This window comes from Pararge aegeria, chromosome 5 (genome assembly GCF_905163445.1).
Source record: "Pararge aegeria chromosome 5, ilParAegt1.1, whole genome shotgun sequence".
Lineage (NCBI taxonomy): Eukaryota > Metazoa > Arthropoda > Insecta > Lepidoptera > Nymphalidae > Pararge > Pararge aegeria.
The window spans coordinates 11,923,195-11,948,587 of record NC_053184.1 but is presented as its reverse complement, the minus strand read 5'-3'; the positions used below and the strand labels follow the sequence as shown (position 1 = coordinate 11,948,587).

The 25,393-nt window shown below is 33.9% G+C and overlaps 1 protein-coding gene across 2 annotated transcripts in view; it reads left to right on the top strand.

The window, feature by feature from the left end:
- Positions 1-25,393, top strand: part of LOC120624117 (carbonic anhydrase-related protein 10) — a 60,068-nt gene that overhangs the window by 14,669 nt on the left and 20,006 nt on the right. For both annotated transcript variants that reach the window (XR_005658742.1, XM_039890473.1), the window contains exons 2-3: positions 3,954-4,178; positions 20,849-20,899. Coding sequence is in view for 1 of the 2 variants with exons in the window: in XM_039890473.1 (XP_039746407.1) it covers positions 4,115-4,178; positions 20,849-20,899 (115 nt within the window). In the remaining variant the exon portion in view is untranslated. The remainder of the gene's footprint in view (positions 1-3,953; positions 4,179-20,848; positions 20,900-25,393) is intronic.

The following is a 25,393-nucleotide window of genomic DNA, read 5'->3' as shown; positions in this document are numbered from 1 at the left end:
CTTAAATGAATGATTTCACATCATTTATTATCTCTCGCGATGCAGTTTAGTTATTACATTCTTTAATTATAGAGAGCTCTCAGGCATGCAGGTTTCCTAACACGTTAAAGCGAGTAATATATTTAATTACTTAACACGCACTTAACATTGAAAAGTTAAAGGTGCGTATCAGGGTTCGAATTCAGCCGAAAGAGAAGCTACGTCATAACTACTAGGCTTTCACCGTTTAAGCCTCATATGCCTGTAAATACACCAGCAACTACGGTAGTACTTCCCCGGACGAGTTTAAATATTTTTTCTCTAATAAAAATGTGAATTTCCTGAGATTTTAAGAAATAAATTATTATTTGTGCCTTGAAATAGGTACAAACTAAAAGATAAGTAAAACATCATACTATTATTGATCGGTCTGGTTGCATCTGTCGTCGGCCAAGTGCCAGAAAAGCTGTTGCGTTAAGAGGATTGCCTGCAACTCTTTCATAAAATATAATCGTTAATGTTTGCTTATTCTTTAGCAAAAGACTGCTGAACCAAGAATAGCAATATTTCATTAAAAACGTGATGGAAAATCATACCACCTCCGTTCAAATAAGACATTTTTGAAACGTTTATACATATACTAGTTGTTGCCTGCGACATTGTCCGCGTTTTTTTTTTGTTTTTTAAAAACCAATCATGATTCGTCATACATGATTTTATACACCATATCAAAATATCACGTTACTTCAACGATCAACCTACTCGCTAAAGGTACTACCTACTATTTGTTTGTTTTTAGCTTATTTAAGTTTTTTTGTTGCCTAATTTAAAGATCATGTCTTTTTTTTATATTGTTTAAGTTGTCTTTTTTCCCAAATAAAAGATTTTATTATTATTATTATCCAACAAAAAAATAACCAATTCAATTCGGACCAGTAGTTCCAGAGATTGGCGTGTGTAATCAAATAAAAAAAATAAAAACGCCTCAGCTTCAAAATATTAGTATAAATTATTTGAATTATTGATAGCCATAACAATATTCACATCTTAAGCTACATGGGTTTAGAAAACATTTTGAATTAACTCAGTTCCGTATTATTTATCCAATAACCATCTAAGGTGTTTAGCTAAACACCTATTTGTTGGCTTCATCTCGAGAGATGACACAGTCTGCCTTCTGGTAGAGTCACTGCAAACAGACAGACCGACAAACTTGAATTAGAATTTCGAACAATTAAATCATGCGTTAAGTTTATTGTTCAATGCGTTTATGACAACATTTTTTTAATAATATTACATTTATTTAAACTTAAAATTGGATAAAACAATCCTCAATATATAATTCAGTAAAGTTTAATAATAAAATTGTTTTATTAAGGAAAATATGTAATACATCACTTTCACGGAACATATATTGACGGCCGATTGGCGCAGTGGGCAGCGACCCTGCTTTCTGAGTCCAAGGCCGTGGGTTCGATTCCCAAAACTGGACAATATTTGTGTGATGAACATGAATGTTTTCAGTGTCTGGGTGTTTATCTATATATTATAAGTATTTATGTATATTATTCATAAAAATTATTCATCAGTTATCTTAGTACCCATAACACAAGCTACGCTTACTTTGGGACTAGATGGCGATGTGTGTTTTGTGTCGTAGTGTATTTATTTAATTTATTTATTTATATAAATAAAACTGGGCTAGCCATAATAATAGAACGGATAAGGTGAGATAAAACCCCATATCAATGTATTTATGTGAAACATAATCTCAGGCGAGTTGTTTTTAGGTGGCGGTTTCGTTGCGGTCGTTTTGACACCCTCAGCTCCCATTAGTAAACCGTGAGGCAGGGTTAATGACCGGTTCGCGTGATACCACACTACTTCACGTTTATTTATACGATGAACGAACAAACCGAGACCTTACATTCAAGTGTTACACGGCGCTACCTATCAAATTTCCATTATCAGCAAGTTTCAAGCGTAACTTATGTAGACATTTTTAACTCAGCGCTGTAACGAAATTATAGTTGTTATACCGTGAAAGCGACTTTCGTTGTTCTTGTAAATATTCGTTATAATGGTTCTTACTGTTCAATAAAATAATTCCATCCAAACTTAACGGCATAAAGGTGCTCTTACATAGGAATGAACGAAAATTCGTTTTCCATTTTAGGGGCTTTATTAATAAACGTAAATAATGACTTTAAAAATGATACGGTTGAGAGAAAAGAGGAATTGCTGAATTTTTGCCTTTCCAAAAGTGCTTATATTAGGCCTACTTAAAAGAAACTAAACTCAACTGTATCTTTCAAAGGTCAGAGCGTAAAACAAACCCACCGTTACTATTCTGACGTTATGCCACGTTTATTAATAAGATCCATGGAGTATTCTTAGTAAAGGACTAATCTAATCTTAAATTTGCAGAAATAGTAAATCTCATAAAATTGAGAGCTTCACACTTTTTATAGGTCTATTAATAACGTCAATTTCAGTAAAAAAAATTGCAGTAAACGATGACACAATGCTGGACACACTATTATTTCAAGAGATTTCCAAAATTCACTGCTTTGTGTTGCTAGTGTCAAACGACCATTTTGTATGTCTGTAGGCTAGAAAGGCTGCGTTATCCATTAGCATCAGAATTTTGGCTTCGTTTCTACGGATCTCCTCATTTCTGATTTGATCGCGTTGAGATTTTCCGAGCATACCTCTCTTTATAACCGTTGAATTATATTGAGCTTGCGTATCTGATGTTCTAAAGATCAAGAATGTTACCCAAGAACAATTAATAATAAACCGTCACCCGTCTTTTTATAAAAAGTCATATTATTATGAAAACATATCGTAATATTGTATCAAATGTAACTTAAGTAGGTTCTTACTGAATTTACAATCTATAAGTTTTTGCTAATCTATCCATCTAAGATCATTCTTAGCTATGCCTCACCAACTAAGCAGGCTTTTTAGTAAAATTATGTACCTTAAGTTTACCCAAAGTTTTCAAGTACCTGTAATCTATACTTATCTGTTCAGTTCAACATCATGTTAACTACAGAATAATAAAATAAATTGCCACTTCATTTATTTATCACGCGTCACCGTACGTAGGGTTGCAGAAATAAAAAATGCACAATCGCATATTAATTCCATAAAGCAAGTTTTCGGATCGTAACACGTTGGAATCGGGCCTGCATTAATTTATAAAGGCCGTGAAGGATTTATGAACGCTGCACCAATTTCACAAACAGACGTCCCTGTGTGTGTGCGCGCGCTTGGAAAAAAATCTATTTGCTAAAAATGTTGCATCCATAAATCACTTTACGTTTGTTTGTATAAAGTTCGTATACATAATCTATTTTGTTACGATCACTATAGGAGCCAAAGAAATGATAATTCGGCCCTTAAAATGTAATTCAATATTATATAATATGCAGTTGTACCGTAAGTAAAATGAAAATATGTATATTTTTTTAATATCTTGGATGGAAAAGTATACTTTGTGCGTGTCCAGGACACACTTTATCACTGTACGTGTCAGTTTACGATTGTTGCAACAGTTAAACAAAACATAGGTACAATAATAATAATAATAAAAAAAGGTACATTATGCTACAAAGTAAATATTAATAATAAAAAATACCTTAAGAACCTTTATGTTCCCGGAATAAAAAGTATCCTATGTCCATCTCCGGGATGCAAACAATCTCCGCAACATTTAAGCTTTAGCAAGACATAGGTAATAAACAAACAAACAGACACTCTTTCACATATATAATATATATTATTGATATGGATACAGAGTACATGTATATAAAGTATTTATATATATTATATAAATCTTATTAATCTCATATGATATCCGACTTGAAAAATATGGCATGATTTCATATCGCTCTTGTAGAGAGCTGAATCTTTCATAGTGTTATTCGTTTAATAGGATTTTTGTTTGAATACATTTTTTTCTGTTTCAGGTAGCATTATGAAACTGTTTAACGAATTGCGTCGGTCAGGCCAACGATAACCCAAAGTTTTTAATTATCAACAATGAAAAAGTTAAAGGAGGAGAATTGTGCTATTGTTGTGAAGTCATAGACAATTTCCAATGTTGGAGCCGAAGAATATGCCATAGACAATGTACAACCTCCTTGGAGTGGCAACAGCGTCGGCTTTACTGCAAGTACTACTCTCTTATACAGGTACGCTCAAAATGTATTAGTACTATCTTTTATGTATCTTTACTCCTATACAACATTAATATAAAATAATAAATTATTGACATACTTTTCAACATGAGAACATGCAATTTGTCTAAGAGCCGGATAAAATTCATTTTTTTTAAATTTACAACGTCACAATATAATTTTAAAACTATTCAAAAGGATTCTTAAACGAACAGTGCAAGCTTATTGGCTTTTCTGCAGTATAGATAACTTGTGTTTAATTTCAAATTCTTTATTTAAAAGTAAAAAAAATAGAAGCTATATTTTTGTTTTATAGTTTATTTTGTTTTATAGTTTGAGGATTTAATATTTTACTATACTATATTTTTAATTACCGGTAAGTAGATTTTGCAACGAACTGGATCAACATAATCAATTGCAATTTAACAAAACATCGGAGAATGAATTAAAATAAAGCCAAATGTGGCTAACTTTCTATACTACTTTAGTAGGGTAAAATAATCACTATTTGACATAATTGTTTTACTTTAAATATTTCTATCAGACCGTAATAAACATTACAGCAATAAATAAATTTACTTAAATCGGGCTTCCACTAAACTTCTGTTATAAGTTATAATTGAATTCAACAACAATAAAGACTTTTTGCTTTGCTAGCTTCTCGAAATGCTATTTCTGTTTTGAAATGATAAAATTCAATACCTTGGGTAATGCAAGTCAATATTGTTCGGTGTAGACAGTGGTCGCTGAGCTATGAAACTGCTCAAGCAAATAGACTAAGAGCTACACCGTAAACTTATGCAGCACTAAGACTCCGATTTATTGCTTTTCATGATAGCTTTGGTAGAAAAGATGATATTAAACCTTTTATTATATTACGTGCTAGTTTCTAACATTGTTTCATTTATTCAGTTAGCCAATAATGCACACTTAATATTATGTATGAACTTATCGCCAGTTTCTGGAAAGTCTTTATTTTTATAGATCTCATAATAGGTTTTTTATGTTTTTTTTAGTCCCATGTTTGTAACAAACATGTTTCCACATTATTTCGATAGTTTTACGACGAAAAGTGTACAATAAAGTTCATTAAACTACAGAACACTCTACAGTAGTCACTAAATTGCAACAATTTGTGGAAAAACTCATTAATAGTTTACAAGCCGTTTTCAGCAGCGTGGTACGGTCTAAATCTCTCGCTTTCCTTTTATCTGCCGATTAGCGCAGTGGGCAGCGGCCCTGCTTTCTGAGTCCAAAGCTGTGGGTTCGATTCCCACAACTGTAATATGTTTGTGTGATGAAAATTAATGATTTTCAGAGTCTGGGTGCCTGTTGTTTATATGTATATTATAAGTATTTATGTATATTCTTCATAAAAATATTCATCAACCATCTTAGTATCTGTAACACAAGCTACGCTTACTTTTCTGCTAGATATCGATGTGTGTCGTAGTACCTATATTTATTTTTTATTATAATGATCCTTCCAATATGCGGAACATTCAGTGTGTGAGTCTTAGTCCTAGTTGGATGGTTTTTTCTTTTTCCAAAACTACTACTACTTTTTTTATATACTAGACGTTGTTACATTTTTAAGATCACTACCTCTTTATCTATAAAGACAATCATCGCGTCGCCCCGGGATACAGCTGTGTCGTTTGCGTGAGGTTTACCAATTTATCACTAAGCTGATTATATACAGGCTCGTTCCCGTGACGTGTTTTATGACCTTGCTTAACTCTTTCTATTGTTTTACACTGTCTTGGGCTCACCTTTATAAAGCAACAAGGTTAGACAGAACGAATTTCTGGAAAAAAAAAGTGCCTATTAAAGTTCATTATCGATCACCATAGCCTATTACAGTCCAATGCTTGCTCTGCAAACATGAGGATTTGTCCATAATGACCACGTTGGGCAGACGGCTGGGTGAATGCAGCAAATGGTAATAGTAGCACAAAAGACGCAGCTACCCGCTCTCCGTTATATTCTCTAATTCGCCTCGTACGACACCTGCGGCACGAAAAGGGGTGACAAATGTATTCTGATCTTTCGTCAAAACACGGCACATAAATCAATTTGCTTAAATTATACAGCTAAGATAGTCATCATCGCCCTATTAATGTCTCACAGCTAGGTACAGGCCTCATATCGCATATAAATAAATACAATATAAATATACTACGACAATGCACACCTCGCCACCTAGCCCCAAAGTAAGCGTAGCTTGTGTCATGGGTACTAAGATGACTAATGAATATTTTTATGAATAATATACATAAATTGCACGCCTCGCGAAGCGTTGAGGTTGTGCTCTACTCTCGACATTTCAAAAAAAGCAGTTTTCTCGAAACTGAAATTGATTTTTTGTTATTTATATTGCACTTACAGGTTAATTTGAGTACACTAATATCAAGTCGAATAATTTGTCAGGCACATAAAATACATTTCAATAACAATTTTTTTGTTTAACATAGTAAATAATAACATTAAACATAATCTTTTCTGGACGTCCGTGTACGGATGGGTGTATGTGGCATCAAAATTGGTCGAAAAAATGATCGTATCGGAATATTTTTTTTTTAATTATCTAAAGTAACACACGACATAATTTCTTAGTTAATATGAGCGTTCAATTCACTGTCGTTAAATTTCCATGTAATTATTCTAGCTAATATTAATTGTAACTTTCAATGTGCCATCATTATGACATTCCCGTGTCTTGTTTACAAAAAATGAATAATAATTAATATGAAAAAAAAAAAAATTTTAATGAGCATTAAAAGTTTCAGTTAAAAAAAAATCAATTTTATTGTGAAAAAAATGAGATTATGAGGCGTGCACTTTTGGATTTTCCAAATTTATATTTAGAATATACATATAAACATCCAGACACTGAAAAAAAAACATGCTCATCACACAAACATTTTCCAGTAGTGAGAATCGAACCCAAGGCCTTGGGCCCAGAAAGCAGAGTCGCTGCAAACTGCGCTAATCGGTCGTTGGCAATATGATAAAGGGTATTAGAGTTAAGACCAAACATCCGTTTTGGCAGGCGTTAGCTAATATTAAATGATGCTCATAACCAGGCGGCTTAGGTCCAATAGGTTTCTATCAATTTTTGAAACTAAAATGCTAATAATACTAGACCAACGAGGCAGATAGCTCAAAATATTAAAATTATATAGGTACACACCCTCTTTTGTATTAAATGTCCCGAAAATGTTCTTACCAACGAGCTCGCCCGGAGTTTGTTCTAACCTGTATAGAAGCATTACTTCATATTAAATATTCGTAACCTTTCCAAACCAAGCATCGTACTTACTGTGTTTGTATGGTAGCTGTAACGTTTCCTACTAGATGACGCTACAGTCGCTATAAGACTGATGTAAAAAGGCATATACTAATTTCAGCATCGACGACAGGAGAGCCGTAGCTTAATTGGAGAAAGCGCTCAGGCCGCGATTGCCAGAGAGTAGCAGGTTCAAATTCTGTCGGTTCCGAAAATTTTTATACGCATTTTACATTTAGGAAGTTTTGGAGGTTCAAACCCCCCTAAAAATTACCGTGTCAATGACAATATTTGGATTCAACGTCTTTTGAAACTCAGAAAATTGAAATGTAACATCTGTAATTATCATTATGTAAATTGTTAATAAATTAAATGAATCATTAAACTTTTATCGAAATGCATTTTCCACGTAACTTATTATAATATCTTGTACAAGGATCGATACTCCATTCCACTCTACCCGAATTGACTTCCTGTATATGACTCTCCTAGGAAGTACACGTACAGTAACTGACGCATCCCAGTGCTTCGTGAATAGTTCATCAAAATCCATTAGTATACCATACTAATACTAATAATGTAAATGTATCTATTTGTGTATGTTTAATTTGTTCGGTTATTTGTTATCATGCCGATTTTCAAGTTTGCCTTATCTTTGCTTGTAAACTTATACATCCAGGAGATGGACATATTATATTTTTAATCCGGGTACCATTTCTGCTAAGTCTAAAATATTACGTATTTACTTACCTACTAGATCTGAGCACGGCATTGCCCGCTTTTAATCCTTCTGACTAATGCTTTGAACGCAAAGTTTTAGCGGGACAAAAAAAAACTCACCGTCGCATTTATGATTTTAATAGGGTTTTGGGATAATATAAGTAGTCTGTTAATTCCGAGAATTAAGATACCAAATTTTATGAAAATTGGTAAATCAAAATAGCATCTTAGGAACCGTGCATTTTTCTGGAATAAAAATAAGACAATGTAACATTGGCTACTTTTCTGCGGTACATAAACTATCAATTGGCAAAATCGCATCATCTGTTGTTGCGTGTTTGCATGCTGAAGATAACGATGGGATACTACTTTTAAGGCTTATTTGGACGACCTCCATCCGGGTGCAATCCCCGGTAAGGCCAGTTTGGAAATTTATAAATTCAGAATTTTCACAGGTCTATCCTTGTGGGAGGCTTCGGCTGTGGCTAGTTACCAACCTACCGAAATATGCCGCTATTCGCTACTCTATTAGCGTTTCGGCACGATGTCGCGTGGAAACCAATTAAGGGGTAATTAATGTAACTGCTTTACCGCTAACAGGTTAGCCCGTTACATCTTAGATTGCATCAACACTCATAAGCAGGTGAAGTTGCATTCAAGGGCTAACTTGCGGTGAAAAAAGGGCTTGAGGGTCCTTTAAAACACCGAAAAAAACCACGGGTAACAGCGCAACTGTATAAAAAAAATTATGTGACTGTAAAAGAACAAACGAGCTTATACAAATGCAAACAGGCGAGCATCTGGCGAATTAGAGGAACGCCATGAATGAATGCCGTGCAGCGTACATAAAAAATAAAAGTAAAATGCATAAAGTAAACAGAAGTCACAAAAGGCACCGCAAATTGTGTTTTCAGTGGTAGGAATAGGTCGAGGGTGCAGGTGGCCAGCCTTAAGCTCAGTCGGGCCGGGCCAAATCCGCGTGCGACTTCAATTTAACTTTGCTTCACTGAATGCTGTTCTTAAGCTAAAATATAATAATTTCCAGTTATTAAAACAATGAAATGTCGTGACTTGAATTGCTGAAATTTAATTTCAGTTTATGCAGTTTGTAAGTTAACTTTGAATAACAGATTTTTAAAGATTTTTAATGGTGTGCCTTTATAAAATTTTCATACAATTGATATACACACGTGAATAATGATAATTATAGAAACTAAGAAGCCGATGAAATTACTGTCATTCTACGCTAATAATTAAATATGATCAGTCATTAAAAGGCTTGTATTTAATAATTTATTTTTTTAATAGGTGCAAGAAATCCTTAAATAAATGAAATAAAAACGTGAACTAAATTGATATTTAAATTTAAGATTCCTTTAGTCATTTGACTTTTATTTTAACAAGCAATGGATTGCGTGTTTATAATACAATTAAGCTCTAATTTAAGTTTTGAAAATGATAATTGAATCAAAAAAATTGGTTAGCTGGCCAGCTATGAAACTGTGTTTATTTTTAATTCTCTAGAATTTTTTATCGATGTGGAGTACCATACTACACACATCAATGTTTCTACTACGGCAACAGATATTTTTTTAAGAACTTGCGAACTAGATATTGGCTTATACTAGTATAAATACGTCACCTTATTCAGTAGCTCGCTATTGATGAATTATTTATACTTATACTAGCTGTTGCCCGCGACTTCGTCTGCGTTTTATTTTGTTTTTAAAGTATTCAGTATTGCCAAGCCTTAAATGAGCATAGTTGTATATATATATATATAACATGTGACTGTCAATTAATTATAGACAAATAATTGGCAATAAAATAAAATTGTGACTTTACTTAAAGATTTAAGCTATCCTATCTCTTAAGTTGGACCAGACTGCTCACGGTGTGCCAATTTAATTTAAAATCGGTTCAGTAGTTTAGGAGTCCATCGCGGACAAACATCGTGACAGGAGATTTATATATATTAAGATTATAAGTGCGAAAGTATGTTTGTTTGTACTTCCTTCAAGTTCTAACTTAGCAACCGATCAACTTGTTTTTTGACATAAAGTTAATTAAAATGTTAGTTTTTATCCCAGGAGAAAAAACGGTTCTTACGGGATTAGTTAATAACCGTAACGAATGAGCGAAACTGCTAGTTTATTTATATTTATAAAATTTTGAAACCCATTTATTAAATATAATTTTAGTGAGTCCATTATATTATTTAAGTGTAATACCGTAAAAAATACAATAAATACATAATATTTTTTAATGTGTGTGTGTGTACCTAACACACTTTCTTATGAACACAATTTTTATAAAACACTACTACGTGAGTAGTTTCATATTTTCAACGCCAAGGTATTCCGTCTATAAAGGTTAAATTCTATTAAGGTTATCGTTTCCAGATGCTAGGAGCACAAATGCAATAGTGCAAAATTTGCATGGACGAGAGTTCACTCGCGATACGGTTTGAATATGTAACGTTACATTGCACCGGTGCGGTGACCGAAAATACTGTTTCATAAGCGGCAAACCATATTTTGCTGATGTTTGTTTCAAGAACAAGAAATTTAAATATAAGTATATCTTAGATTTCCATTGTTATCTAGGATGAGATAGGCAAATTTATAACGAAGGTTTTTAACGCCTCGTCAAAATTGTTTTAAATGGACGCTTTAAGAAAATTGCTTTTGACCGTAATAATTATTGGCTTATATGGTCCCGGTAGAGGGTCTCGAGTTCGAACCCCAGCTGATTTAGCGATTGGTTATGACAGGGGTATAATGTAACTATTATTCCGGATTCCCCTGTCAAGTTAACCCTGTGAGGTTGCAGTCAAGGGCTAATTCGAAGTGAAAAAAAATAGAAAAATACACAATAGAAAATTGTTCCAGATGGGGGGGTTGCCTAGCGTAAGCTTTTCTACCCTTCGCTTGTACTAACTAACAAACAATAATAATTGGTTTCATCGATATATAAAAATGTTTTTTTTTAAATATTATTATTCTACCTCCTTTCCATAAATAATGTGTAATAAATTGTTAGAATAATAAATATAATATTCTGACAAATCTATTCTATGGGACTATTGCCTGAAAATAATAATGTTATTTCATTCTTAAAAACCCTTAATGTACTATCAAATAAGTTCAGGCCTTTTTCAATACCCCATTCTAAATTCACTTCTAAAGTAGACCGATACCAGTACCATTTCGACAAGTTTCTAGAGTTCTACTAGAATTATTTGCGTCAATAAAACGTTTATTATGCGGGCGTCAGCGGCAACAGCCTAACTCAAGCTGCACTTGCCACGCAAAGAACATTCAATGCACCGTGAAATAGCCTATTTTCCGCGTGATTTTATGTATTTATTTTCTATTATATTTTGAAATAATCATAGAAATCACCTAATGTATGCCTCGTTATCATGTACCAATAATGATGAATACCGGTGTACGGATAAACCCGTCTGGGTTTTTGTTACGCCGTAACAGATATTGTTATGTTAACATAAAAAATGTATATTTTTCATTAATAATAATAATAATCAACCATACGTAATACAAAGCAGATTCTGCCGGGCACTTGAAAATTGAGGAATAAACTTCCTATGTATCCTCAAAATTACGATTTGGTTGTTTAAGGGTCGGATAACCTAATTGCATTGGTGGCCCTTTGGTGATGAAGATGTTCATGGGTAGTGGGTGACATCAGCATATCTGCCGCCTTGAATATTAAAATAGTTGGAAAATCCAAAAGTGCAAGCCTCATAATCTCATTTATTACAATAAAATTGAGATTATTTGTAAATAATAATTAAACTACATCTAATTATATCGTGAAAAGTAATAGGCTTCTATTTCTCGACCCGACTCGAAACCAACTCGATAAGTTAAAGAAGTATTTCTCTCGTTATCGTGACCACAAGATACGGGATCCGCACATACAGGACATAACTTTTTTAAACAATTTTTTAATTAGTTTAAATAATTAAAAGAGATTTAAAAATATCATGAGTGTTAAAAATAGTGTTTTTTCTCAACATGAGTCTATTTATATTCACTTATAAAAGCAATAAAGAATAAAAAAGTGACATTTTAAGTTGGAGAATCACTCGGTGTGCGTAAACTGACAGTAATACCCACCTCAACGCTTCGCTTATGAGGCGTGCAGTAAAAAATGGTAACACTACCATTTCAACTTACAACTTTTTAAAATGATCTCGTTATCTTTAAAAACTACAAAATCGTAATCGCTTCGCTAAATGTTTAAATATTCACAGCAAAGCACAAAAAGCAAGTGCAAAACTAAATTGAATTACTTTTAATTCACGAACTTACACTATGAATTTAAAATGTACGAACTAGTAAGTTCAATGTGTTCCTACCAGTTCTTATTCCAATTGATTTTTTTCGCTATATCGCACCTTTCTGCTTATAGCTTAAAGTCGAAAATCAATTGAGTTTTGCCATTGAGATATATCATTTATTCTACACGAAACGGAAACTGATTCATTTCCGATGCATGGTTGAAGCTCTTTGTGGAGTTCGTCGGCTGCGAATCGCTCACGTTTTCAACATTTGATTGCGACATCAATACCATTGAAATATTGTTGGTCATGTTATTCTATACCTGTAAAGTTATCAATTTTGATCACTTCTAACTTAGATGTTATATCCGCAATACCGGAAATATAAATCTTTTATAGGAAATAATTCCGTATTCCCGAAGGCGAAACCGGCGCACTGTCTTCCAGACTCGGTCGAGAGTTAAGACTACAAAACAGACGCTGACTGGCATCTCCCAGGCGGGCACTTCCCTCAGTCACGTAGCAAACGCGTCTGCAAAATGCAACAATGCATAAGAATTCAATCTTATGTTTGTTTCGGAGCGTTTGCAGCACTAAACGAGTCAAAATACGGAATAATTTACTATCAGTCTCTGGCTGTTTGCAAGTATTTAAGGATAACAATGTTTTGAACATATGTTTAGGCGTGATGTTTTTAACCAGACTCGTATAGTTACTTACTCGTACAAAGTAATCTATAATTTATAATAAAACCAGACAGTAAAATTTGGACTGAGACGTAGTTTTTACTAGCAATTATTTGTTATAGGGAATAAAAAGTATGTAATTCTTTGTGTAAATACTGCAATTGCAAATAAACCCTTCGAGAACGTATTCCCGCTTCTAGTGATCATACAGTTAATTAAGCGTCGATTGTGTTTAATGTGTAAATGACCTTGATAAGATCACCAGATCTGACTTCTTGATTTCTAAGGTATTGAGTTTTTAAGTTCTCAGCACACCGCTCTGCTGTCAAAATGGTAATTGAAAAAATCGTTGAGACTGTTTAGTTTCTTTCTTTCTCGGTGCCTATCAAACCAGTGTTACAGTCACTACAAACAAACAGACTTGTTGTTTTAAAATAACTTATATAACTACTTGGTATAATTGAATTTTTAATTAAGTTTTAGGCTTCATTGGCGTTTTATAGCCCCGTACCACTGGAAACACCTATGCCCTCAATCTCGTTTGTTATTACTAACATGAGCGTGTTAATAATCGTTATCCTACTAAAATGGAGGCCTGTGCCGTGAGGAGCTACTATGTGATAGTGATGATGATGATAATGATCAATCTGAATAGTGTCAACACTGTTATCAATAAAACCTTCAAAAGTAGTTTCATACTAAATGTATTTAACTACAATGATTTTTTTTACAGTACGTAAAAGAAATATGAGAGAAAAAATACAGGGTTATCCTTGGGTGTAGTTATTTCAAATTTAAGTAATTCATGGAATTGGCACAATGTACGAGCCACCCCAGGTGTTGTTTTCGGCGGTAAAGTTACTTTAAGCCGCTCTGAGCTATAGGCACCTACTGCGCCCGTAGGCTAGTAAGCTCAGTTAATGTTATCCCCCTTCTGTATAACGGAGCAATAAAAAAGTCATTAGGCGACGTTACTGACCTTCTCTATTTCTGATAATGATAACAACGTTCGCCGAAAACTTCAGTTTATTTTCAAAATTAATGAAATTTGAGAGCTATTATTTTCTCTTTACGCTCTAATAGTTCAACCCCGCGTGTAATACTCTTAGTGTAATATTCACTGTATGTAATGTAATAAAGTGGAAATTTGCTTCTTGTTCACTTTTCATTTCATAGATGACAGACACCTTTGACTTTATCGCGTTTTTCATATTTTTTTAAAATGTCGCGAGAAAAGGTTTATTTTCCGAAAAAAAAGGATCCTATTTCCATCTCCAGGAAACTATCTGTGCAATGTATCACCAAGATCGGTTTAGCTATATTAAGTAGATAGAGATAGGATAATTATTGTCCCAGAATAACACCGAAATAACCTTCCCGGGCTACTTAAATATATAGCCTTTGTTACCTATACACAGCTTCACAGTTCGTCATAGATATACACCTAGCTTGGAACCTGAAGATGGGCATAGGTTTCTTTTTGAAAAGAAACGGTTACTGCAGGATTTTACTAAGCTATCATTTACATCTTAGCTAGTATCAAATAACTTTAAATTTTACAAAAAGAATAATACATAAATCGTTATAAAACTTTCACCACAATGTATGAATGTGGAGTCTCTTGGTTGCTTTAAATCTCTAAAGTGTTTTGCAAACACATTATTTCCCAGCAGCTCTCTTATTAATAAAAAGTTAGGCGTGTACCCAAGTCCCTACAAAAACTTTTATACGAAACATTATTATTAACTGAAATAAACGTGAGCGTACTCCGCGAGGCAAAAGTTTGTTGAGTAGCATTAAAAGATTAAAAGTCGACAGTTCGCTCAAGCTGTATCGAATCGAAACTGGGAACGATATCTGGAGAGTCGACTGCGACATATATTTGCAATGCAGGCAGCGCGTCTGTAGCCAACTTCGCCTGGCGAATGCAAAAATTTAAATTAAAAGCATAAATCAGGCATGTATCGAGTAAGTTCGAGATTGGTATACATTTCAACTGCACGCTTTGGAAAACGTACTTCGGAAGATATCGCTTTGCTATTTGGTTGCTACTCATTCTATTATTTGTAACAAAAATTTTAGGAAGATGTTTATTTTAACCAATTTTCAATAATATTTTAAATTATTTCTAATTTTCAAACGCAACAAAGGTATCTTCTCTGATTATCTGATACTATTCGTAAGGCAACCAAATTTGGGATGTAAGAAAATTTGCTCAATTGCTAAACACGTTGGGTTCACTGCCCTTTACAATTACCGTCTAGTTGGCTCCTATTAAAAGAGTTCAAGATATCCAATGGCACCAGATCGACGTTGAAGTAATCTATTGGTTGAGATTCGACTCAATATTAATAGAAAGCATTAACATAACTCTTAAAGTTTCATCAGTTTTGATAAAATGACCGATTTGTGTTTGGAAGCTTATTCAGAGCTTTGAGGTAGATTAATTTTATTCATTCATCTAAATAAAGAAAAATGGTTTGTGAAAATTTCCACACCTACGCATGATTTGTGTGCCCTTATATATAGTGATTCGTATCAACTCTTTTTGTCTTCTGTCTGCCCTCTGTTTGGTCTATCGTAGTGACGCTTTCTGGTGCGATATTGCCACTCCAGCCCCTTGAGATCCTGGCGTGCTCATTTTTAATGCAATCTCGTAGTTACTCCATGATATTTTGCGGGGGCAAAGACCTTTGGGCTCAAATATTCATTGGCTCCGCCCATAAAGGTTTAGCAACCCATTGAGCTTTTGGTAACTAAGGTTCTTCTACAAGTCTTCTGAGACCCACGTTACTATACCATCTGTTTTAGATATTATACACATTACTTATACCATTGAAGAGTCATAAACAATCATCGGTGGAACGTAACACGAGTATTAATCGATAAAATTATTATTAATTAATTACCAACGTTCTAGGTATTTTAGTAATTTAATTGGGGAATCAAGAGATAATATTATATTTCATTAAAATAGCCGTTGTATATTAAAATAATTATCCGGCATCCTTAAAGTGAGAATATTTCGTTATAATAGAATTCGCAGATAATTACGGCATAAGAATTTCATTTTAAGAATTTTTGAATTAATTGCTCCGAAATATTATGAGTATCATAATTCTATAATCTTAATTAAGAGAACTCCAGAACACTCAAATTAGAAATTTTAATCTCTTGAAAATCCGTCTCTTGCGAGTTGCTAGAGCCCGTGGAGTTGGAATATTTATGTTTCCGAGGTAAAAATTATTCCTATTTTCGTATTTTTTTGAGTTGAAGGATGAGTTGCGGAAAGTTGCTATAAGCTTTATGAAATAACAAAAATAACGAACACCGTAGTTGTTGTAATAAGCCTAACCTGATTAATGTTCCACCTTATGTGATACAGACTTCAGTCCCACCATGCTGCCCTAATACACGTTTACGGGCTCAGGTATCGACGAGATATAATAGAAGATAACGATAACGATAGAAGATAACGATTATTACTGTGTAAATTGGTAATGATGTCTGAGAGAGAGAGAGAGAGCTAAACGTGATTTTTAGGCACGTAGTGTAAAGTAGAGGCCAGATTAAGGCGTCTAGAAGCCTCAACCTATTGGTGTCCACTGCTAAACGCCAATCAGTGATGGAATTCCGGTATTGAAACGAGATTGTTTCACTATGGCCAGAGTCACTCAGCAGATTACGGAGAGAGCCATTCCGGGAGTATCTTTATCTGATCAAATCAATGGAATAACCGATGCACATCGTAAGATGCTGCAATGGCGAACCCACAACGGTAAACGGTATCGTTGGTCGTCCCCCAAGGCGTTGGACAGACGACATCAAACGAGTCACTGGTAACCTCTGAAAAAAAGGCGGATTTTTAAGTCCCTACAAGAGTAACATTGAAATATGCATGCTTAGAAGAATGGAATGCTTAATTCTTATTGTTATATAGCGCAAAGGTACTCTGCTTACCTAAATCTAATAGAAATACGAATAATTTTACCTAATAATTAATTAACCAAATAAAAATACCAGCATAACAAGTTGCGCATAGAACTTTATGCTTTTCACCGAACATCCCAACTTTCAGAAGGTAATAACGAAACAATCCTAATTAGTATACTACTAATCATTAAAATAAGTACCCATAGCTTCCAGGAAGAAAAATATCGTAGGTGCAAAAAATACGGAACAAAATTTGTACATTTACTGAAAGTAAAAAAACAGCGATGAGGACATGTAGTATGATGACATGCGTGCGATAAATTATACGGCTCATATTATCTAAACCCAAGAAAAAAAAAATTAAAATAACTGCGTTTGCAAATTTGATTTCTTGTTTAGACCTAAGCCTAAACTAGGCCAAGCGAAACAATTTCTAGTTAGTTTTCTATTTATCATACTCGTGGTTTATAATTACAAAATACAAAGAGTCAATTATATTGATACATTGTCTAAATAAAAAAAAATCTTGAATGTAATTTCAGTAGTAAATTATATTGTAGTCTAAGATGGTAGCGGGATAACCGGCTTGGGGTATAGCACCTTTATTAAACCCAAACGGCAAGGCCGATAGGCAACTAAAGACGCTTCAAATGGATTGGAGCGGCAGTATTTGTATATAAACATATACAAATACATATATTTTTTTACTAATGTAAGAGTAATGTGTTATTTACTACCAAAAAATATAAATGAGCCTTGATGCCTGAAATAAACATTTATTATTATTTATTAGTGTAGCAAATATGAATGTTATATATCACATTTAATTGATGCATTGGTTGTCTAGGTCGAGTTAAAAGTTAACAAATACAGTACGTAATATTTGATTAACGATTAATTATAAATATACTCAGCGTCCAAGAACTACACCTTAGTGCAGCGTCGAACTCTGTTCCATAAATAGAAAGGCTGCGATGAAGGCAATATTATAGCGTAGCAATCATGCATGGGATACATTTCAGTCATCTTGCTCGACCTGGCGTGTTTTGTTAACTGAACGCACGCAAGTTGCAAATTTGCACGCCATCGTAGACGCAGGTAAATGCCATGCTTTGCCTGACTATTTAGGCCAAGTTAAAAGTAAACAAATAATTTTTATTCGATTAAGGCAGAACAATAATTGAATGTAGCCAATAAATTAAAAATTTAAAACTAAAGTGTAAATTATTCTACAATTCAAGTCCTTTCATTTGATACCAATATCCAGGGAGTTAGTTGGTAAAAATGTAATTCGTCATTTGATGGTGGCGGCCATCTTGAATCGATTTTCATCAAACCTAGTTAAGAACACTCCCGTTCGAGAAATACACACACACGCACACACTCACACACATACACACACACACAAACATGCGCACACATTTGTGTCGGGGTTTAAAAAGAAAAGAATACAACCCACGCTGAGGTAGTTTTGATACATTTAGGGATTTACAAATAAACGTTGTATAATGAGTTATGCTGTGTTTTTTTACTCAGATAGGCAATTGCTATCAGTAAGGCCTAAAAAGTCTAGGAGCTGTTGCTTGGATAATTTTCTTATAAAAGTCCTATTATACTCGTAGTGCGGTCAAGAATGAAAATATTTCGTACGTACAACGAGCCAAGTTGTGTCGAAAATAAAAAAGGCAGCGATAAGGACATAATAACGATTTGTGAACAATTGAAGTGTAGCAAGCACCATCGCGCGGCGTCAAGGAAAATGTTTTGTTTCAAAAGGAGACCGCTTTTACGCTCCATTGGCTTATTTATTTCATTATGATTGATTCGCTTAAATAAAACTGAAAGAGAAATGGCACAGAAATGAAAAATGATTCAGGAATCCGTATTGAAATAGAATATAACATTTGTATATTACTATATTTCTCATACGTATTTTAAGCTAGTTTCTAATCTCCAGGGCATTATCATGTAAAATTTTGTCATATACATATTGACACCTATTATTTTTTTTTTTTTATTTATACACTTTATTTGTACACCACAAATAGTAAAAAAGAACAATGGACACAACAAAAATAAACTTAAAAATGAACTTATTAGTACAAGGGCAGTAAATTTTTATATCACAAATTGTTGTTAAAAATAACACACGATTACAATATAATAGATCCTCTATTGGAAGTTGAATTTGTAACTGATCCGTGGGCGAGTGGCCTTCCATCGCTTACCATCGCTTAAAGCAGTATTACTTATGTTCTTGACGTTTCCAAGGTTTTTCGAGGCTTGTCAATTAAACGGTAATTTTAAGGTAATACTGTTTTATAAAATGGTAGTAATGCTAATAATAGTGGGTAGTGCGACGGCCGATTCTAATGCCGTGGGTTCGATTCCCAAAACTGGAGAATGTTTGTGTGATGAACATGAATGTGTTTCAGTGTCTGGGTGTTTATCTGTATATTATAAGTATTTATGTATATTAATTATTAAATAAAATATTCATCAGTCATCTGAGAACCCAAAACACAAGATACGCTTACTTTGGTGTTATTAGTAAAAAATAGTAACTTTAATGGCGTTACATTTTAAGTGAATGCATAGTTAATTAATATGCTTTGCAAGTATAGTCTAAAATGTTCGTTCGCAAAGGAAATATATCTAATAATAGGAAATAATAATTGACGATGTGACTTTTTCGCTTAGATCGTGGTTATACGAGAGGTCTTATGATAGTCACCAAGCCGCATCGCAAGCTGGTTTACGTTCCAACGTTTGCAATTTAAGCCTTCTGTAGCTTAGTCGATATGCCATCGAGTTTCTGCATGTAAGCCTCTACCTATACAATTCTCGTAATTTGTTCATATACAAAAAAGTTATAATATACTGTATAATTAATTAATATTATTATCTATTTAATTGCCTGCTAGATGCTTTAGGCAATCCTAAAGTCATAAAATTTTTTACCGCGTAATTAATTGTAGCGAAATTGCACGAAAGGTCATAACGGAAAAGACTGAAATAGGAAGCTGGAGGTAGATTTGGTATGATATCTGGTTTTAGGGCGCGATAGACTTGTCACCAAAGGGTTTCGTTACCATGAATGTTAAAAACAAACCCTTACGTGCGACTTTTTACCCTAACGTCTGTCATATCCATAGGTACAATATTTTTCTTTTATTTTATATTAGTGTTAAACAAAGATAAACAAAATAGATTGCAAAAGAAAGAAATATAAATAAATTATATACAGATAATTTTTTTTCAATTTCAACAATGTTACAACAACAAAATAATTTAATTTGGAAGTGCGTTTGCAATATTTTTATTTATTATTTTATTATTTGAATTTAAATTTATCTCTTTCGTTGAATAACTGGGTTTATACCTTTTAATAAATATTATTTTTATTACTATTAATATAGAAATCGATCGACTTTTATTATTCCGTGTTTTATAAGTTCCTATGGGGACTAATTCCGATTATCGCCGAGCATAAAAATATTTTTACCTTTTGTTTTGTTAATCTTGTTTTCTTTCCTTATGTGCAATACTGACTTATTTATCCATCTGATTCATAATAAAGTCCGGCCAAATAAACAAGTTGAAAAAATTAATTAATATTATGTTGTGACGTTGTTAAGTTTTTCACTTTATTAAATCTTTATGCAAATTGTATTAAGACAAGTGGCACAAGAAATGTAAAGCTATGTTCATAATGAGAGTGCTGACTTAATTAGACTCGGTTTGATTGTAGCTGTGAGCGGCGTCAGCTGGGAAGAATGGTGGACCTACGACGGCATTTCAGGTGAGCTTTCATAATTATTATTTGTATGTATGAATATACTTGAATTTCGTATTGCATTCGCTCGGTCTCGTTTGGTATTATTAAGCCTTCGCTATCTATATAGATATGCCGGTGTGGTGAGCGTTGTGGTCTTATAAGTGGGAGGTTCCGGGTTCAGTCTCCGGCAGAGGCAATTCGGCAATTTTTTATTTCTTATATTTCTCTGCTTCGAGGCTTCGGCCCGAGTTACAAAAATATCGTGTGACCAAACAATTTAGATTTCGGTACAATGCCGCGTGATAACTAATAACGAGTTTTACTAACTGCCATACTCAGTACTGGTTAGCCATCTTAAACTGTATAACAACACTGATCTTCGGTGGGATTACATCTCATGGGCATAATTATAAAGGATTAAAAAAACCAGCCAAGTGCCAAGTGCTCTGACTCGCGTACGAGGTGTTCCGTACCATTATCTTTAAAAGAGTAATAAGAAATCATGTTTGTTGTATAGGAGTCCTACATCGCCTGTGAAAATTTCAACTGTCTAACTATCACGGTTTGTAAGACTTTGTGACTGACCGACAGACAGACAGGCGGGCGTACAGCGGAGTCTAAGTAATAAATTAGGTACGACATCCGAAACAGATGGAAAACCCTGAAAATAATACAAACAAAATCCTACAATCTGATCGCAGCACCATCTATCGGGTCCAATTATGATACTTAAAAGTGATAACTAAAACACACAAAGAATAAAATGTGCAAGTGATAAATAAAATGCGTTCCTACTGCAGACAACTTGCACTGCGGTATTTTACTTCACCATTAGCATTTTTAAAATCGCCGTAACTACTCAATGAAAAGGTAAACGAATAATTCATTAAACTTAAATATTTGTCAATTCTGGGTGACTATATTCCTGTATTCAGCAGTGATAGGTGTCTGAAGGAACGGTGATCAGACGGACGGTAGTACAGATAGATAGATGAACAAAGTGGAAATGCGATGAAGTGACGGCCGATTAGCGCAGTGTGCTGCGGGTTCGATTCCCACAACTGGAAAATGTTTGTGTGATGAATATGAATGTTTTTCAGTGTCTGGGTGTTTATCCGTATTTATGTATAATATACATAATATGCTTTGTGGCTCGATGGGAATGTGGGTCAGAGGGAATAAAAAAAAACTAAAATTACACCCAAGTAAACCCTAAACCTAACTTCGTCCGGTCAAAAAACTTTATAAATAGTAACCTACCCTAGGTTAGCCAACGTATTACATGGTACATTGCCGGTGAAAATCTCAATCCGATGACCTACCGCAAATCCACAAATATTTCGATTGCGAACCGTATCAATTCCTCTGCGCCGATAACATTTTTGCCAGTTTACGTGACATGAAATTTATACGGGCGATTTATCTTGCATTCATATTGCGTTACTGGCAAAATTGTGAGGTGTGTTATCGTATCATTCGCGTTCAGATATTTCATACGGTCTTACTTGAATTTTATCATTCGTATTTTGCCGCAAAATTATGCTCCCACCAATGCCATTTTTCCATGGTTCAAAAGTGTTAGATACTTATCGCCTTGTGAAAGGACTAATAAGGGCCCAATTCCAATTCCCATTTCCACCCAATTTTTGAACGGGTCCATCAAGGTTTCCTTTGGATAATGTCTCCTAATAGCAGCGTGGTAATGTCTATTATACTTATATACATATAAATAAGGAACAGAGTTAGTCAGTTAGTCCCAAATAACCCTTTTAACAAAAAGGCTTTTTATTAGCGAAACGAAAGAACAACGCTGAGACGAGCGTATCTTGAGCGCGGACGAAATTAATGAAGGTCGACATAAATTTCATGATCTTTTGAAGTTATAGCTGATAGGTTATTTTCATTTGGCTGTTAATTTACCCCGAATTAAGACATGGCACTCTAAGGGAACATGAATAAGAATCTCGTCAAAAAATTATTTTAACTTATAACTTTTCATTTAGCTTTGCAGTATTTGTGTAGCTTCTACATGTCTTAGCCCATAAATGAAAGTGGCAGCTACACAGACTGATTGAGGAACAGTCTTACTCGAGTGGAAAAATCAGGAGTCCGTTTGTCCGTCAATATATCGGACAAAGAGGAGCGATATAAAATTAATTCCTTTCAATACCAGGCTACTCTAGAAGTACACTGTAGACGCTTTTTTGGGGCACATTGATGATAAAATTAAATTTCTTTTAAATATAGCTGAGCTTAATAGGTTATGATGGTCATCATCATCATCACCATCATATAAACCCACTGGGCTATCACCGCTTAAGGTAATCATGGTACTAGAAAGTATTAAGTACATGCAGTGATGAAACATTTAAGTTAACCCATCATAATTTCTTTAAGTGTGATAATATTATGATACGGAATAAGGTTATTATTGAAACCTTAGGGATTTAATCTTCTTCTAATCAAATAAAAGGCGTTAAGAATTTATCGAACATTAGCAGTGGTCGACTACCGATGTAGTCGATATGCACATTTCCACTAGGCGATACGGACACGATTCGGCTTTGTTACACAAACTATTTGTGCTACGTCCGCAAATTCAGAACCTGCTTATGTGAGAGATGTAGAGTTAGAATCTGTTACGCTTTGCTCAAGCATTGCTTAGCTCAAACTTGGACAAACTTATGCTTAGGTAATCTTTGATTACAATTTATAGAAATATCACGCTGAGTTTATCTTGAGCATGGCTAAGACCCATTTTAAAATTCGCTACGTATCTAAATCTGAAATAACTTTTTGATACAGTTGTTCAAAAATTTGTATTTTTTGTAGCTGACCAGATGAGTAATACGAATAACCGGTTTTATAACTTCTATGAGACCGCTAGTTTAAAGAGTATTAAGAGGGGCCGCCCTGCTTAATAGAGTATATATTTTTTTAGCAAATGCAGTTATATTTTAAAACTTTGTCTGCAAGTTATGTATGTCGAGCTATAATTTTGAAATAACATATTATTTTCAGCACTTGCATTAATATGTTCTAACTCCTCTTTAATAATATATTGTACGTATCTATTATAAAGAAGTCGATCGTATAATGTAAAAAAACCGGCGTTGCGTGAGCTCAAACCCTCATCCCTTCTAATATTCAAGCCCATTAGTAATCGTTCTTACGATATTTTGCTTCCTCTTTTTTTCTATAACTGTTCCCATAGTATGAATATTATTTACCCACTCAATGGATGTTTTCTTACTATTTATTATTTATTAACGGTAAAATAACATGCTAAGTCCAAGAACACACTTAGTGAATCCAAGATTTTGATAACAATGGAGAAATAAAAATAAACTTGTAGTGCAGTTTACTAGGCTGCATAAAATTAAAAATTCATTCAAGGGTAATTGTATATCTTTTTAAAACAAATTACCAGATGAAATCCTTGAGATGTCTCTCAATAAGTTCAAAAACACATACACATAAAACGCAAGCTTATAGAAAAATCCTATTATACTATTAAGGATTACATGTTTGATAAAAAAGCTTGGGTATGAATTGCTCTAACTTCATAGCTCAACATTAACTAGACCGTGAGATGGTGATAACAAAAAAAACCTGGCAAAGTTTGTTGTGGGCTCTTTTTAGACCAGGGCGAGTTTGGAACCCTCCTAGCTTTAGTTTTAAGTTAACGAATGCAGTTATCACCATCACTAACATTAGTGTAACATGTTAATTGTATGAACTCTTCATAAATGCCGTAATAAGGTCTGCATAAATTAAATATTTTTGAATTTGAATTTGAATTTGAAGTTGTTTTTTCTTATATTTAATTTGTACAATATAAAAAACACAATGCTAGGGTTACGTAGGAAGCCGTTAAAAATGCTTTATGTATCTGATTGCTTAGCAGAGGTTCGTGCTGGGATTCGAACTGGGCCCCCGAAAGTGAAGTTGAAGTCCTACCCACTAGGCTATCACGTTAAGTAGAGACGATTTTTTGAGTTGTCTATGTCGCTAAATAGATCTTTAAAAAATATAGGGGTGTAACAAAAAACATTGTCGATTCAGGGATCCGATTGGGATCACTAAGACTTTGAGAGCTAACGTTTATTAGAGGCAAGTGCCCCACACCCACTGCCAGCTAAATGGCTGTTAATAAACTAGTATATACTCGTATAACGAAGTTAAAAGGAAAACTATCACAGCTGGAGGTTTTAACGAGCAATAGTCGTCAAACTTATCAAACGTATTTACGAGTAGGGACGGTAGGTACAGGTGTCTCAATATATTATATTGTGACGATAAATACAGACCCATATACTGTGTGTGGTTCGACATGCACTTGGTCAGTTTTTCGTTAAATTTTAGTCTACTTAGGACTTAACTTTAAATCCTTAAATCAGCCGATATAAAGACTACAAAAAGTATGCCGAGATATAGATTTTTTTCATTATAAGCAAGTCTCTATCGGAAATGTTTTTATATATTTAAGAATAAGTACAAAAAAAAAGAAAATAGCTA